Here is an 18457-nt window from a genome sequence, read left to right on the forward strand (position 1 = left end):
TTGTTACAATATTGTTAAACTGATATAATGCACTTTTTCCGGAGTGGTAATATTCCACAATATTGTTTACTCAATAATTCAGATATTTTTGATGTGCAAGTGTTTTCTTAATGATTGCTATTGCAAAAATTTAAATTTTATCTGCATAAAATCTGACCCATCAAAATGAAGGAATTTTACAACTGTCAGACTTTATGTCAGTATACAGAAGAATATCACTGTTGGTTTTAATGGTTGTTTTTTTTTTCTTTTTGTTTTGTTGCAGTCGAAATCAGCTTTCTTCTTTGCCAGCTTGCCTGTGTGGCCTTCCTCTAAAAGTCTTAATTGCAAGTAACAATAAGCTAGGTTGTCTTCCAGAAGAGATAGGTCAGCTAAAACACTTAATGGAACTGGTATGTTACTGATCATTTTTTATTTTGACTTCATTTGTATTTAACTAGAAACAGTAAAATTAATTTTGCAAATACATTTGAACAAATGTCTAATACTGCAATGCAGGCTAAAAAAATAAACTTTTGAACTTCTCAAGTGTGTTGGTTAACAACACAATAATAGTTTCATCTATGTTCTTCAGAACCTTTCTAAACAACATCACTACCCTTGGTTCATTCAAAACTCAGCTTCTAAGTTTGTAGTCTTTACCAGTTTTACTCACCACTTGCTCCCTGTTTTGCTCTATCAAGTTCATAGTTCTTCCCTCAGGCTCTGCAAAGTTGTATCCCCTGCTGTAGCACCCTTCCCTTCTGCTTCCTTTCTCTCTGTTATTACTATCTGCTTACCACATTGCTTTCCACTAGTGATACTGGTCTTATCAGTCTGTTTTCATTTTATTTCACTATTTTTGTCATGCAACCTTCCTTTCCTGGAACACCCATCTAAACAGATGTACAAAATTTTTATATTCCTCTTTTTTTCAAAGTTGTCCACATGACTACTGTTTCTGCAAGCAGTAGATCATCTATAATATATTGTCTAATAAAGGCAAAAATTATTTGGTACCTTAACTTAAAATTAATTTCATTATACATGTATTTTAAAATTTTGTATGTGGAAAATGTATGTAAGAGAAAGCTTCCCTTTCTCTCCCCTTTTCTTCCTCTTTTGTGTATTGTATGCTGAGGCATATATGTTATGTCTTCTGGTTATTTCTGTTCACCTTGAACTCTTAAGATGCAAATTGACAAATAAACTACATTCTGACACTGCTAATTTATGCACAGTAAAACGATGATATTTTAACTTCTTTTCCAGCTGCTGGTGTCTCCATTGACCGCATCTCTTACACATCTTTTCAGTATTTGAAAGTGCCTGCTTATCATATTATTATTTTTATAACAGTAGTTCCTCTACTAAGTTACGTTACAGAAATTGAGCTGACCTTGCTTTAGGCCCCAGTCCTGCTACCAGTTCTTTATTTGTGGAGCGAAGTGGCTTTTTTCCTTCTAGTATTTTCTTCATACAGCATCCTGTGGTAGTAGGATTCTATTATTTATTACAACTGTTGTGGCTGTTGGTGAGGATTGACATTTCCTTTCTGGGTTATGCTTAAGCTAAAGACTACCAGGTTTTTGTTTTGCTTGGTGAGCATTGTTAATTTATCTTACTAAATAGTTTAAATTTTTTGTATGTGTGAAGAGTTTAATTAGATGACTTAAATGCTTTTGATTTTATAAACCTTCAAAAAATGTGTTAGGCTATAGCATTGTTACTGTTGTGCTTAAAATAGATTCAATAAAAGATTGTTTCCAGTTTCATATGTAATTAAATTTGAACAGTATTAAACACATCCTGAGTTTAGGGGATAGGATGAGTGAAGAGGTTGGAACCTGTTAGCTCTTGGTTACTTCTAATTTAAATGTAGTCTGGCTTAATGGTGAGTAGCTCATAAAATAATCGAAAGACTTAACCTGATTCTGTCTGGTCAAAATTATAGAATCACAGAATGGTTAGGGTTGGAAGGGATCTTAAAGGTCATCTTGTTCCAAACCCCCTGTCAGGAGCAGGGGCACCTTCCACTAGACCAGGTTGCTCAAAGCCTCATCCAGCCTGACCTTAAACACTTCCAGGGAGGGGGCATCCACAACTTCTCTGGGCAACCTGTTCCAGTGTCTGACCACCCTCACAGTGAAGAATTTCTTCCTAATATCTCATCTAAACCTCCCCTCTGCCAGTTTAAAGCTTTTACCCTATGTCCTATCACTACCTGCCCTTGCAAGAAGTCCCTCGACAGCCTTCCTGTGAACCTCTTCAGGTACTGAAAGGCTGTTATAAGCCCTCTCTTTTCCAGGGTGAACAGCCCCAACTCTCTCAGCCTGTCCTCACAGGAAAGGTGCTCCAGCCACCGAAGAGGTGCTTGGGTCATCCTTGTGGCCATCCTCTGGATTTGCCCCAATAGGTCCATGTCTTTCTTATGTTGGGTACCCCAGAACTGGGTGCAGTATTCCAGGTGGGGTCTCATGAGAGCAGAGTGGATGGGCAGAGGCACCTCCCTCGACCTGCTGGCCACGCTTCTATTGATGCAGCCCAGGATGCAGTTGGCCTTCTGAGCTGTGAGTGCACATTGCCGGCTCCTGTTGATCTTCTCGTCCACCAGTACCCACAAGTCCTTTTTCGTAGGGCTGCTATCAATTAATTCTTTGTCCAGCCTGTATTTGTGCTTGGGATTGACCTGACCCAGGTGCAGGACCTTGTATTTGGCCTTGTTGAACTTCATGAGGTTACCCCAGGCCACTTCTCAAGCCTGTCAAGGTCCCTCTGGGTGGAATCCCTTCCCTCCAGTGTGTTGACTGAGCGACACAGCTTGGTGTTATCGGCAAACCTGCTGAGGGTGCACTCAATCCCACTGTCCGTGTCACCAGCAAAGATGTTGAAGTGCACCGGTTCCAATACCAACCCCTGAGGGATGCCACCAGTCTCCACTGGGAGACATTGCAACATTGACCACAACTCTTTGCGTGCGACCATCTGGCCAATTCCTTATTGACTGAATGGTCCACCAACTCAGTCCATGTCTCTAAACTGAAGAGACAAGGATGTCATGCAGGACAGTGTCAAACACCTTGCACAAGTACAGGTAGATGACATCAGTTGCTTTTCCCTTACCCAGCAATGCTGTAACCCCATCACAGAAGGCCACCAAATTCGTCAGGCACGATTTGCTCTTGGTGAAGCCATGTTGGCTGTCATCAGTCACCTCCTCACTTCCCATCTGCCTAGCATAGTTTCCAGGAGGATCTGCTCAGTGATCTTGCCAGGCACAGGGGTGACACTGATTGGCCTGTAGTTTCCTTCATCTTCCTTGTTTCCCTTTTTAAAAATTGGGATTATGTTTCCTTTTTTCCAGTCTGTGGGAACTTCAGAAACACCTGAAGGACTTAAAATCACCCGTTTTATTTGTATTAATTGAGGTCTGGGATAATATTTCCAATAAAGAGCTGCTGAAGTGCTTGCATGTCTAACTTCCCCTCCAATTTCAAGGTTTGAACCCTCCTGGTAAGGTGAACTCACATTGGTGATGCTGAAAGTGTTGCCTTTGTTAATTAAGAGTTTGTACTTAGTTTAATAATAGCCCTTATCCTTATTTTAGAATTTTGAAAAGTTAAAAATTGAAATCAATGTAGATTATACTCAAAGGAGGTAGGGTTTATTTGTTTTTTTTAAACAAATCATATGTTTAAATTAAACTTCTGGAATACTGGATTTTCATATGGCTTTCCAGTTACAGTGTAATTTCAGTGTTACTATTCGACATGAAGAGCACAACAATTCCTGCTCTAAAAATATTTCAAATGAGAAGCTATAGCAGCATGTCACTTCGGTAGCCTAGAAGAATTATGAAAGCTGAAGGTCTGATGCCAGTTCTGTGTGATTAGAAGGGGTGAGGAAGAAGTGAATAATTAGTTTTTGTTAAATTAGATATGGTTCTGTTCAGAGGACCCGATGACTTAGTTTGATGCCATCAAAAGTGTTTGGTACATTTCCAGTGAAATGAATTGTATTATTTAGTTGGAAATGACTAAACTGTGGTGTACTGGGAGAAGCAAATAGTGGTAGACCCAGTATCTATATTGGCATATATAATATCATGCAGTTTAGATAATAAGGTGACCATTGTTCCAAAACAAGTAAAAAAAACCAAACCAAAACAAAAAACCGATTAAGTCATGCTGCAGTTGTTGCACAAAACATTCAGCTGTGCGAGAGCAATGCCAGCCTAACAGCATGTGGCCTTCAAGTGACACCACCACCCAGCCCTCTGGCAGGACGTGCTCTTGTTTTGGGACATACACTGTGCTGGTGCCGAGCTGACCCAGGGGACCAGTCCTGAGACGTGACAGGTGCCACCTAACTGCATTCAGTTCTTGTATTACTAGGACTTTGCCAAGCACCCTCAGTTTTCAGTGTTCTACAGCTTTTCACAGACTGCATGCAGTGAAATCTATGTGTACGTATCAGATGGATTTTTGTTGTTATCTAACTTTTTGAAAAACTTTACCTCTGTAGTCAGTCCTGAGTGATACAAGTTTGCTGCAAATTAGGTCACTTTGTTCTCTCTCTCCTCTAAAATGGGGTAGATTATTCTTTTTCTATTACATGTTTATATTTATATAAACTTCATATTTCTGGCATAGAATGGCTTAGATGTTACATGCAGTAAACTTTCAGGTATTCTTTTAAATTTTAGGATTCTGTGTTACATAGATCTGTCAGCTATCTTGGAAGCAATCAAAATAACATATCAGTTATTCTTCCTGAAGGATATATTATCATAGAATCATAGAATGTTTTGGGTTGGAAAGGACCTTAAAGATCATCTAGTTCCAACACCCCTGCCATGAGCAGGGACACCTTCCACTAGACCAGGTTGCTCAAAGCCTCATCCAGCCTGGCCTTGAACACTTCCAGGGAGGGGGCATCCACAACTTCCTTGGGCAACCTCTTCCAGTGTCTGACCACCCTCACAGTGAAGAACTTCTTCCTAATATCTAATCTAAACCTACCCTCTTTCAGCTTAAACCCATTTCCCCTTGTTTTGTCATTAATTACTTGGACAATTTGGTTGGGAAACTTAGTTTTATTTGCAGCTTCATAACTTGATCATACCTCTACTGTCAGCTAGAAGGATGAGGGCAAAACTGGTGTGAAGATAATCTGAACCTTCTTTTCCATCAAAGAAAAGTAATTTAGCAGACATGACTATTGAATGTCACTAAAACTATCAGATGTACAGTAAAATTCTGTTCTCCGTTCTATCAGGCAGTGTTGCACTCCTGCCTTCTCCAGAGAATGGCTTTCTCCACTTCAGGGATGCTCCTGTCTCACGTTGGAAGCCTTTAAATCTCTGAGCAGGGATTTAGGTTCTTCATTTCATTCATCTAATCTGGGCCAGCAGCCTGACCAAGTGGGAGCTCCTGCCTTCTGTTACCTAAAAGGATCCATGTGCTCACGCACTGTGTAACTTCTTTTTACCATTCACTGTGGCATGTATGTCACGAGCTCTGACAGAATCCACGTGCTTTTTAGGAATAACAGCTCAGTAAGGAGCAGCAAGTTTTAAACTGGATGTAAGGAAGAAGTTTACCTCAATTTGGATTGTTTGGACAAACTCAATAAATATGTTAATATGGAGCCAAAGTACCATATTTGTTTTTATGTTTCTATTATGCTGAATTTTATTGGTTTAAAACTGTTTAAACTTTACCATAAACAAAAGAAAAATGTTGATGATTTTTGTTTGTTTTCATGACATTGAGCTCCATGACACAAAAATTAATGTTAAATTTAAATGTGCCTTACCTTTCTCTAATCTTGAGAAATTTTGTCTATTTTGTAATGGCAGGATGAAATAGATTTAGTGCAAGAAGTCTGACTTTCAGCAAACGCTAGCCCCTGGAACTTGAGTAGGTGTTTGGACTTCACTTCAGTTGTCTGCAGGTGTCCATGAAGTTCCAGGCTGTTGGTTATCTAGTTCCTTTAAAAAATTATTAACCCGAAAACTGTAGGCACTTTGATAGTATTGCTTCCATTACTGCCAAAGTAATGGGAAAGATAAACACTGTCTCTTGTCACATACACACTCATGAAGTCTAATAATTGTCAAGACCATAAGTATAACTGGAAATAATGTTATAGGTCTTTGTTTTCTACAGTTATTCAAACAAAATAATAAAAAAAAGATTGTACTATTTAGTAGGAGAAAGGATTCTGCTGTCTCTAAAGATCTTATGAATGCTGACATGTTGTCACAACAGATCTCTCTTACTGAGGATGTTTTGAAAGGTTGTAAGTGGACTTTGTTTTTGAGGCTTCCCGCCCCCCTTCTTTTTTTTTTCCTCCCCACTTCCTTTAAAATTCTCTGAAAAAAACTTGTTCTGATGTATGTGCATAAGTACACTTGATGTAGAGTTTCTCTGTTGCAAGGTGACTTTAAATTTAAATTCTGTGCTCTAAAAATTGAGTATCTAATTATGAAGTTCTTTAAAGTCTGTAAATTAAAAATAGGACAGTAAAGCTTTAAAAATAAATTATCTGGGAATAGTGCAATTAACCATACTTTGTGGTGACTTGGACAGAAGATGCGCTCGTTAACTGGGGTTTTTAATTTCCTCATCTAAAAGCTAAAATGATTTCTTGACTCTGTTTTGACAAGGGAAGGAAGCTTTGGCAGCACTTAGGTTCTGTTATGAGAAGAAACTCGTCTGATGAGTAGCATCGTCAGATCAGATTTTCCTTTTACTATAATTTCTTGTTAACTAGTTTTCAGACTTAAAGATAGTTAATGTAACGCTTTTGACCAGTATTAAAGTAACTGTCTTTAAAGAGATGACTTGGAATTTTGTGGCCTAAGAGCTCCCAGATACTGTAGAAATCCATCATTTGCAACAATCAAGAGAGTAGGAGTGAACATCCTAAAAGTATTCCTTCAGCTTTTCAGGAAAATTTCTCCCTTAGCTGTCATACAGTTTTTCCTGTCATACACTGTTTCCTTTTTTTTTTTTTTTTAATGCAGAAATGGAATCATAGTTGGGCTGTTACTCAAATTTACCAGTTGCCTGTGATGTAAGCAGAGGCTTCAATGCCCTTTTGATTTTGCTTTGGTTATAGACAGTTTGACAGTAAAAATGAGAGCTAGTATCTGAAAACTATCCAAGAAGTTGATCTTTAGTACACATTTGTAGCAGTTTCATGGTAGCAATAGTGTTCAGGTATAATATTTATTACAGTAATACTACTGTATGTAAACTTGTTGCTTGAAATAATGCTCAGTATAGCCAGACCCTATACTTTCAACACAACTTTACAACAGTTACTGTTTTAGGAATGCTGAAATGAGGATAGGTCCCAGTTTCATCCAGATTATAAAACTAGTTGAATTTAGCCATCAAAATCAGACTTGCTTAGAACCAGTTTAGGCTTTTAAGGTGTACCTTTTACAATATATTGAATATCTGTATAATACTAAGCAAGACCATCTTTCTTTTTATGTCCTCCTGTTTGATGTGATAATCGAACATATGCCTTTCCTGAACATCATTAGAGTGATCTCGCTGTTTTTGTTTGTTGGTGGGTTGTGGTTTTTTGTTTTGTTTTGTTTTCCTTGATTAAATAGTCCTTCTAAAAGAGCAGGAGCCTTTTTAAAAAATCAGATCCACACAGCAGCAGTTTTATACTTCATCCAAACATATTTGGTTATATAATCATGCTACTGAGTTCTTCATATGAACGCAAAGGTAGAACATCTAAGTAAATGGTTTTGAATGTTTCTATAGATATTAAATTAACTTTAAAAATTATCTTATTCTCCAAATAAGTATTTGCTCTGAGTTTGAAGTAATGTGTAAACATTTCCTCATGTATCTAGTTTTGCACTGTGAAGACAGAACATAAATGATTCCATGTTTTCAGGTTAATAAAATGTTACAACAGTAACAGTAAATTAGCTACAATTTAACATCTGTATTATGTAATATTTAAGAGGCAAAAGTTCATTATTTCTGTTACTTTTACTGTAGGATGTCAGCTGTAATGAAATCACAGCATTACCACAGCAGATAGGCCAACTGAAATCCTTAAAAGAACTGAATGTCAGAAGAAATTACCTCGAAGTTTTACCCCAAGGTAAAAAACAAAACAAAACAACAAATTTAATACCTTTGTAGTAGCTCTTTTTATTAGCTTTTTGAAAGATTTTTTTTTTATCATGTAAGTGAATATGCTTAAAAAGTAGTATTTACCTTTCAATTTTAATGAGCTAAATAAATTTACCTAATTTATTCCATTTGATTTTGCAGAATTTAACATTCAGTGGTACTCACTAAATAACACTGAGGGTTTTGTTTTTTTTTTTAAATGAATTAACTTTATGATTCTAGGTATCTTTTAAGTTGCACAAATACTCTCCTATGAATGCAGTATGGGAACTGTCAGCTGAGTTTCAGGATAAAAAAAATAAATCAAAGTATTTATTTTAAAATTTATCATCACTTGTATAACAATAGCACTCTTCATTTGCCAATATAGAATGGAGTAAATGTTGTTCGTATTTCTGCCTGAGTTTGTGTTTTTCCTTAATGCAAAAGAGGGTGTATTCAGAAATATTTTATGGTGAAACCAAATACAGATATAACACCTTCTCTCTTTTTTGTTGCTTTTAGAACTAATACAGCTTCCCTTGGTAAAGTTCGACTTTTCCTGCAATAAAGTACTTGTGATTCCAATTTGTTTTAGAAAGATGGTGCAGTTACAAGTATTACTGCTTGAGAATAATCCTTTGCAGTCTCCACCAGCACAAGTAAGTAACATCTATCATTTAAATAATCTCTTAGTATTGGGTGGATGATAACAAATTATAGCCTAGAAAATATCACCTTCTGCAATTGCAGGCTTCTGAGCTTCAGTCAATCACAGACAGTAGTTGTTGATATATAAATAAAACACAGAAAGTATGTTATGCTCTGTGCATGAACCTGCGCACTACTGGAACCAACGTGAATCTAGAATTTCCATTCTGTTAGCTAGCTGTTTATTTTTGTCATTCCTATCTGCATGTGAACCTTAATGTTGGAATATGTATATAATTTTGAAAAAGAGAATTGAGAAACTCCCTGGATAAATTTTCTCTCTCCTAATAAGAGCCTAGTTCTGTAAGGTTCTGCAGTGATTTACTCTTAAAAAATACACAGACCATCTAGAATGTAATCCGTATGAAACTTATTTTACTTTATAGTGTAACTTTATAGATTGTGATGCACAAAGAAATCAAACTCCTGTTCTGAACTGTTAGGCCACACTGAGAGATAATGATAATAAATGAATAGGACCTGTGCTTGTTGCTTAAGGACAACTTTGTTGTTGTTGACTTACTGGACAGTCGATTCAAACTACATCTCTGAAAGCTACCATTGTTCTGGATCAACAGCTGTTGACATACTTGAGAGTTTTTATTACGTTGGAGAAATGCTTTTCATAACTAGTGCTGATACTGTTACTAAACTCAAAAAATACAGAGCAAGTTTCAGAAAACACTTGACATAGAAGGATGCAGTTAAAGAAAAAAATTCTAAAGTGCAGGTGAAATGCATCATAAAGATGGTGGACACTAGTAAAAACAATATGAGTAAGAGTATAAAGGAAATGCTGATTAATTAAATGTAATTATTCATCAATTTTGGAAGATAATTATTAAATTTACTGTTAGTAACAGGCCATACGGTATATTTTATTGTAATTATTTTCTTGAGGGAAAAGCTCATTTCAATTTTTTTAAAGTAGAATACATTATTTTCTTGTTTTCTGTCTTACTCTCTGAAGGTCTTTATACTAGTACACACAAATAGTTGGTTTGGTAATTGAAATACTTAGTAATTTTAAAAAAATACATATTTTCCTTTATGTGATATCTGTTGTGGCAATATGAGTTGGTTTTCAGGGAGTTTTACACTAAGGGACATTTGGAATAAATTATTTCTTTCATTTTACCTATATATTCCTGACTTTTTTTCCTTATCTAACAGATTTGTACAAAGGGTAAAGTGCATATATTCAAATATCTGACTGTACAGGCCTGTCAGATTAAAACAGCAGACTCACTCTATCTTAATGCCATAGAACAACAGCACTTGCCACAACCTGTGGAAGAGAGGTATGTATGAAAATCTCCCTTAGTTTTTTCATATAACACTTGTGAACAAAGTGAAATATATTTATAGCTTTACCTTCCAGAGTTTCATTTGTTTAGATGCTATCTAGGGTGTAGTTTTTTGAATAGAGATTTGTTTTGGTTTAATATATTTTGTTCTAGTGAAATCCATGTAAGAGTTTAGAACAAAGTATTTTTAACAATCAGGTCTGATTAAAGTTAACAATACATTAGGAAACACCTTAGAAATGAACCTGAGTTTAAATCTAACCTCTTACTAGTAGAATACTGGAATATGTTGAAAATAATTGAGATAGTACTATCATTGTGTGTTGGAACTTTCTTATAAATCTATTAACCCAGCAAATCAGTTTTAATTTCTAGTGTTGTTTTGTGATTTATATGTTGCTATACATTTGTTGCATTGTTGCTTTAAGCTTTTTTCACTCAACCAGAGGCATATCCATCCAGCAAAGAGAACTGCATGAGTGTTGAGACCCTCTTAAAGTGAAATGTGCAAACTTTTTAGCAAAATAAAAGACAAAATCTTCAATGTGTTACATCAAACATCTAGGAAACATCATCTTGTATGGTTGTTTAAGGACAGGAACTAGATACAAAGCAGCCCCTTTTTATGAGAATCCCCATAGCTAATTTGAAGCCAGTTTTTAGACAACTCTTTCTTCACTAACATGGGAAGTTTAATATGGCAAATCAGAGAAAGTATGATAATGCCTTATTTTTGGAGAGGAGTACTCAATAAAAACAAAGTATTGATGTGAATAAAAATAGAGATGTTACTGCTAACACTCTGGGAAAAACAAAACAAAACTGTTACAGAATCTCTCTGTCAGTCATCTAGACAAGATTTCAAGCAAGTTGTTTTTCTCCAAGTATGTTTGGAGATACCTGTGTGGATTTCTGTCAGATAAAAGCTGAAGGTGGGGAGAATCCAGGATGAAGATTAAGCTTTCCACTTGGGAAACATGTACTGGTTTTTGGGTTTGTTCTTTTAGTGTACAGGAAAACTGACAGGAATGTCATGGTCTGTATGACATTTTGGTCATATAAAATCATACAGGTTAGGGTAAGGGGATAGTACAGAGTTAGGTACCAGTTGGTAACTAACAGCATAATGCTCTATCACAAATTACCAAATTTTTTTTTAGAGAATAACTTCACACTTCTAAAGAAAAAGCATTACCCAATTAGGATTTCTATATGCAGTTTCTACTCAAAATCCTTAGTGTTTACTGGTAAGAAGTAATTTAAGACTAGGATTAATCACATACCTTATTCATGTGAAGACTGAAAATTGCCGTGCCAATCTGAATTCAGGATTGCAGCTTTCAGGATTGCAAATGAGAGGATAATAAAGCATATTAAAAAAAATAAAGTATGAGTGTATTGGATCTAATAGTGTACTTTAAAATGAGTAAAGGTCATACTAGGTAATGAAACCAGAAGAGACAGCAGTTGTCATTGTTATAGTTGTTTTCTTAAAAACCTAAATTTCAAAGTCTATTTTAAAGCACCAAAAGAAGGTTTCTGTGTTAATAACTACTTCAAGCCGCAGGGAAATATCAGTTCGTTTTTAATGCATCAGTGGTTACAATTAAATCAGTTGACTCCAGTTTAAGTTCAACTAGTTGAGTTGTTTTTCCCATGGGTAAGTGACTTCACTCATACTCCTGTGCTACTTAGTAACTAAGCGTTTTTACCTAGTGTATCGACAACAGCAAGTTTTATAGCAGATTATTTCTGGTTTTCTGTTGTTTTTGTTAATCATTAGGCTAACCAGCCATTCCAGCTGATTTATTATCACCAGTCTGCAAACATAGTTCTTAACCATACTAGGCTATTTCACCCTCTGCCATTGAGACTGGTTGGAATTTTGCTTTGATTCAAGAAACTAGAGCAGAATTCTAACGGTAAATGCTATGACAGCTTTTTATTGTTGTTTAGTTTGTTGTTTGCTTTTTTTTTTATAATTCACATCTAGCATTGATGACATCTACCCAAGTAAAAAGGACTCAGATTCAGGTGTTGGTAGTGATAATGGTGATAAACGTTTGTCAGCAACAGAGGTAAGTTGCCTGAATTTTGTGTCCGGCTCCCCTTCCCTCTGTACCCATATTTTAACTGTATTTTAAGTTGACTAACTGTGAATATGTTTGTAGCCATCAAAACTGTGCAACCACATTCTTGACATGAATTTCTTGCTAAGAAATGGCTAAAACAATAAAAAGAGACTGGGATTTTATTTCTTTTTTGTCTGTACTCTTTCTGGAGAGGGCAGTGAGATAGTTGCTTACAAATGGTCAACAGCCTACCAATAGTGAAAAGTGACTACAGTTTTCAGGCAGTTTACATAATGTAGGGAATGAGGACCAAACCAGAATCCACATCTGCTGTTTCCAACGAAGTAAGTGTCTTCGCAGGTTACACACCTGGCTGCTTCTCACCTGGTTTCCCTCTGACTGATACCTCTTTCCTGTTGGGAATTAACAGGAGTTTAGTGTGCCCAGTCCTGGTGTGTTCATGGTTATGGCAGTTTGCTGTAGCGTAGGAACTTGAGAAGCTTTGCAGATCTTAAAGCGTTTACATGCTCTGGCAGTTAGGCAGTGCTGGAAATAAGCTGTCATCATTTCTTCTGAACTATGGTGTCTGACTAAGCAAAGAGTAAGGATGGCTTTCTGACACTAGTGTTGGCTAAGCAGTTACAGCTGACTTCCTAGACCTTTTTTCTGAGGCACTGAATCTAGTTGGAGTGGAATTGAGTAAAAGTGATAACTAAGTAAATAATTTGCAGTCAGTGATGATCTTTGAATTGTACAAATAATGGGATTTGTGGTCTGATCTAGTGGGAAATATTCAGGTCACAATAAAAGAATGGTCTTCTTGCTGCTTAAAATAATTTTACACTGATTCTTTAGTGTTTCTCTCCTCCTTTGAGCAAAAGAGATTTTATTGCTTTTGGAACAAATGTATGAAAAATCAGGTTTAGGTACTGAATTTGTAGTTACTGAAAAGCAAATTGAAAATGAATCCACTTACACACTGATTGATCTTTTAAATACAAAAGCACTTAAAACTCCACAAGGATTTCCAAGTATTTGGGCAAGTTTCTTGCTAGATGGAAATGAAGCAGAATTATTGTGATTTCTCGCCAGACTTCCAGTAGTTTCCCTCTAGTTGTAAGAGCATGCAGTCCTTTCAGAGAGGCTTACAAACTGTTTTGCCATTCTTGCTCTTCCTGAAACTGAGTTAGCTTGTTAATGAAAATATTACTCCAGAACTTCCTCTTTAGCTATAAATAACACCTTGAGAAAATAGATCATCTTTCCTGTAATCAAAATATAGCAATTGAAATGCTGCAAAAAATTGTTTTAAACACAACCAACAGTGAACCGGTACATTTTTATTCGCTCAAAGGCTTTTTATATGAGATCTATTTACTCATTCTATCCCTACCTGACTACTGCTCTGCTGTTAAGGTGAAAATAGATGCTGAGATCGGTAATCTCAAAGGTGTTTGGGAGTAAATTCACCACTCACTTTTCCTTCTGAGGCAACCTTTAATACCTGTGTTACGCATGAAAGTTGTGCAAGAAGTATCAGCATGTTGTGAAAACAGATTCACATACGTTGTTAATTACATACAAAACATTAGATAAACATTGAATGGTGAGTCATAAAGTGATAATTAAAACACATTTTTGGGGGGTTTCTATAAATATGTCAGACATACAAAAACAAAGTACAGTTTGCTTTGAAGACTAGTGGCTCTCGAGTTTCAGCTCTTTTACAGAAAATACTACAAGGTCATTTTTCATTTGTGTAATTTAAAAATGGTAACTTAAATTAGTCACTTGTTCGAATGCTAATATATTTTTTAGGAAGCTTGCTAATTAGCTTTGGGTCCATACACATAGGATGGAGTACTTGATTAAATGAACAATTTACATATTTCTGTCTGGCTTGTTGGAAAGGTCATTACAGGGTCAGTTCTTCAGAACTATAGTAATCTTGGGCATTTCAAGTGAAATATATCTTGTGTTGCTGTAAAATTGATCGTGGCAACTTGAAGGCAAATTCTGCTTTAAGGTAGTGCACTCATATATCTCATCTTCTAGGAACAGTGTAGCCTTTTGATTCATTTTCCACTTCCCTTTGTCCTTAGTTAAAATTCGTTACAGCAACAGGGTACTTATTAAGATCTAGATGGTGTCCCTGCTTTATTATGGAAGAGTGACACATTAGCACTAGCAAGAATGTATATGAAGATTCTTTCAATATACATCGTCTGAATTCAGTATTGGAATAATTTTAGATGTTTTTTATTCTTTTATGACTATTGTCATCTTCTGTTGCTAGCTGAATAAAAATAAAACTGTGGACAAAGAAACTGAGATACAGTATTTTGGCTATGAAGGAGCAATACTTTTGTATTGTTGTGAGCTACTTTGGATAGTTTCTGTTTCATAGTACACTGGCAGGAAGCACCTGGAAAATCAGTTGCAGAATTCTGTAGGCCCTGAAAGTGAGACATAGCCTGTTAAAGGAATGATTTTCTGTTTCCAAATTGGATGACCCATGGCTTTTTTTACACCAAAACTTCAGAATATTTTCCTAAAAGCTGTGTGTGTTTCTCTGCTGAGAAAAAAATCTTACCTGTTTTAGTATTTAGAACTTGTAATAATGCATATAAGAACATTTAACTGTAATATTTTCAAATGATAGTTGCAACATTAAGAAAACATGAATCTTTGATCTAGAACAATTAAATTTAGTGCTTAAATGTCACATGAGATACAGCCTGAAAGAAAAAATGAACTTCACTGTAACCTTGGTTGTCTAAAATGAATTTATACTGTGCATGTCCTTTTTTTTAAAAAAAAAAAAAAAACAAAACCAAAAAACAACCAAACTGTTAAACTGTTTCATGTTTAAAATACTTTCATGTCAAAGATACTAATTTGTTTCATTTTAAAACTTAAAATTTATTTTAAAAATTGACAAATTGGAACAATACTACAATATTAGTTCACTTCATTATAAATTTTCATCATTTTGATAAGAATTTATTGCTAAAGTCCCTGAACATCCTTTTGAATTTTTTCTCTTTAAGCAGCAGAAATGAACAGTGAATTCACAGAGTTACTACCGTGTTACTACTAGTGTACACTAGTATAAGCTTATACCTGTTTTCAGTTCTACCAGTTAATCTAATACAAGATATTGTCTCAGCCTAAAGTACATTTAAATTAATAAGCTGCATGGTAAAGCAGGAGAGAAGAGTCTTGGAGGGAAAGAATAAAGGACTATGATATCATGCTCAGTTTTCCTACAAACTTTGGTGGCAACAAGGAGCCTCTATTTTCAGCTGTTCCAGGAAGGCAGGCGGAGGGCATGCATGTGCACAGTGCAATGATGTCGCTACAAGGAGAGGACTAGTGCAGTGAAGAAGTGAGCAAGCCTACTGTGAGGATGTATTTGACATGACTACAGCTTCCTACAGCAGGATTTGGTCATGTTAGATGCTCTGGTATCCTCTCACATATTAGTTTGCCACTCTTTAATGAGCACTCAGTTCTTAATACATACGTTTTTATCAGTCTTGGTTTGAGCTGTAACAAGTTTTTCACTTATTTCTTCTTAGCCATCTGATGAAGATACTATCAGCTTTAATGTTCCAATGTCGGACATCGTGGAAGAAGATCAGGTTGTAAAGGAAGATTTAGGTCACCGCACTAACTCAAGAAAAGGTTGGAATGTAAAAAAAAGTGAAAGATAAATACAGGAAAATTATGTCAATAATTCTGTATGTAAGACTAGATGCAGTTTGCAAAAATCACAGCCCAACAAGCATCAATCTTGTACAAAAGCATAGCCCCTTTCTGTAGTTGGACTTAATGCATATATAAAGCTTTATTATTCAACGTTAGAATTTCCTCTGGAAAAAAACAAATCTCTTCAGATTTTGAGAGAAGGTGTAATTTTATCTAAATTTTATTCAAGTAATTTACATATTTCTAACTTAAATCTACATATTGATAGACAATGTTTCTCCAAAGTCTGCATATACTAATGATAAATGGCAGGATGAACTCAGCGAGTTGCGTATGGAAACCACATAAATAGAAGATCAGCCTTTCTCCAGTGTTACAGACTAGATTAAATGGACTTCAATTGAGTTACTCATCAGAATTTAGTAGAATACTAAGTGTGATAGTAAAAGCATTACACCCTACTTACAGCGTTTATTAGCACACTGGAGAGAGTAAGCTATAGGATCAGACCACTTCAAGCAGAGGAAATTATTGGCAGTAATAACTGCCTCATACCCCTGGAAGTAGTATATGTAAGCAAGAGATTGGCATAGGCTCTGAAAGCTCTGAATTGTTTGGTTTGAGTTCTGCTGAGAGTTTGAGTATTTGTTATAGTATAATAACTCTAAAGTTGCATTAAACCACAAGTCACTGGCAGACACCTGAATGTCTTAAAACACACTTTAGTTGTCCAACTGTGTTCTTGTATTGGTAAAATATATTTGGTGTAGTTCAAAATTGACTCCATCAATGCCTGTTGTGGTGCTTCTGATCTACAACTGTATCAGCCCAAGGTATTGATTTATTACAACTTTGAAATTAATTGGCATCACTCCTTAGAATGCAAAAGTTTTACTTTGTTTGGTGTTTTTAATATGCTTTGAATTTAAACTTTGTTTGCTTTTAAGTGCTATAATTTAATACCCTAAATTGTGTTGAGTAACAGATTCGAGCTGAACAAGAAATCAATCTTCTATCTTTTTTTTATTGTTGCTATTAGTGGAATTCCATCACGGATCTTCTCACTTGCTTGTCAATGATAAGTCAAGAGAAACAGAAAACCAGTTTGATGAATCGGATACTCTTACTACTGAATTTATGAGTTACATTAAGGCAAGTCTTTGGCAATTTTAAATGGGGGGAAATATCTTTGCTACTTTCATGAGTATAGAGCAAGCAGGAATTACAAACTGCAGACATTTTAATAAATAAGAGACAAGAATTGATGGTAATTGTAATAAAAAATACAGAAGGCAAAAATAAGCAGGTAGGTTTAAAGTGATGATAATTAATCTAGGAGGTCAATTTATCCGCAACACACAACACTATGTTTAAGGCTTTAAGAAAAAGTGGCACATAAGTTCTGTACTATTTACGTTACATTTTGAGTTGAGCAATTTTTGCATTTGCTATATTAGTAAAATGCAAGAAGACTTTCAGAGTTATCTGTGGTGACTGAAATTATGAAATAATGTTATGGTGTTAAAATACATTTTCATAATGTTTTAAAATTATAGTAGAAATCTTTAGAGGCAAGCAATGCCAAATCTAAAATAAAAGCTGTGATTCTAGGAACTTACAAGATTTGTCAGCTTCCTTTCTTGATGGAATAGGAGTATACACTGGCTCGGTTATGAACTTTGTAGATAGTATAGGAGATAGGATTTGAATAATTATGTGTATAACAAAACATATATATCTGTGTATATAATGAAGTGTGTAAGAAAATACAAGTTATCCACGCTAAGAAACTTTGAGATTATACTCATCTGTCTTTTTTTTATGTAAAGGTCTGCATGCCACTTTAGTTTCCTTAAGATGTTCATTACTGAACACTGGTGCTCTGGATTGCGGGTTATACATGTTACATCTTTCTGTCATGATTAATGAGTACCTGCTTATCAGCCATGTGGCATCTTCCTGGCATGTGACTTCTTGTCAGTGAACCATCAAATTTACTTTCTTTTTAAACTGTTTTTCATAATGAATTACCTTTTAGAAATTGTTCTATTGTGCCTTTTTGTCTGTTTTAAGTTGTGCTTTCCTCATTCATATTGTCATTCACTCATTATTTTCTATTTGCGGCGTTAGGTTTAGTGGAGTATGTCTAGATAGATGCGTCTTTGAAAGCTGCAATAGACTCCATAGAAATGTACTATGAATCATTAGTGATTGCTGTTGTGTGGTAACTCATGAAGTTCACTTTCTTTGTTATAGCAAGAACTGCCTGATGAATTTATAAATTAAATAGGTAGACTAAGGACTTTTTAAAAGATTCTAGAGAAATTCTGAGCAAGTGTGTTTCTCTGTGAAGATTTATTTGCTGGATACTTTTGTAGATCCTTTGTAATGCAAAGATATTTGAGAAATAGTAGTATTTTGTAGCATTCCTGTGGATGTGATGTCTCCTCTTGATTTATAGGCTGGTGTGGTGGGTTGACCCTGGCCAGATGTCAGATGCCCACCAAAGCCCACTCTGTCACCCTCC

General features: G+C 35.5%; 1 protein-coding gene across 1 annotated transcript in view; it reads left to right on the plus strand.

Annotated features, from left to right (window-relative positions):
* The window catches only part of LOC104524288 (leucine-rich repeat and calponin homology domain-containing protein 1), a gene marked incomplete at its 3' end in the record, with an annotated part of 28562 nt that extends 11480 nt beyond the window's left edge, over positions 1-17082 (plus strand). Inside the window, exons 3-9 of the mRNA XM_010167106.2 lie at positions 266-392; positions 8013-8118; positions 8655-8791; positions 10014-10141; positions 12141-12225; positions 15801-15906; positions 16970-17082. Coding sequence (XP_010165408.2) covers positions 266-392; positions 8013-8118; positions 8655-8791; positions 10014-10141; positions 12141-12225; positions 15801-15906; positions 16970-17082 — 802 coding nt within the window. The remainder of the gene's footprint in view (positions 1-265; positions 393-8012; positions 8119-8654; positions 8792-10013; positions 10142-12140; positions 12226-15800; positions 15907-16969) is intronic.
* Positions 17083-18457: the final 1375 nt, after the last annotated feature.

This window comes from Antrostomus carolinensis, unplaced genomic scaffold (genome assembly GCF_000700745.2).
Source record: "Antrostomus carolinensis isolate BGI_N321 unplaced genomic scaffold, ASM70074v2 scaffold8704, whole genome shotgun sequence".
NCBI classification, from domain to species: domain Eukaryota; kingdom Metazoa; phylum Chordata; class Aves; order Caprimulgiformes; family Caprimulgidae; genus Antrostomus; species Antrostomus carolinensis.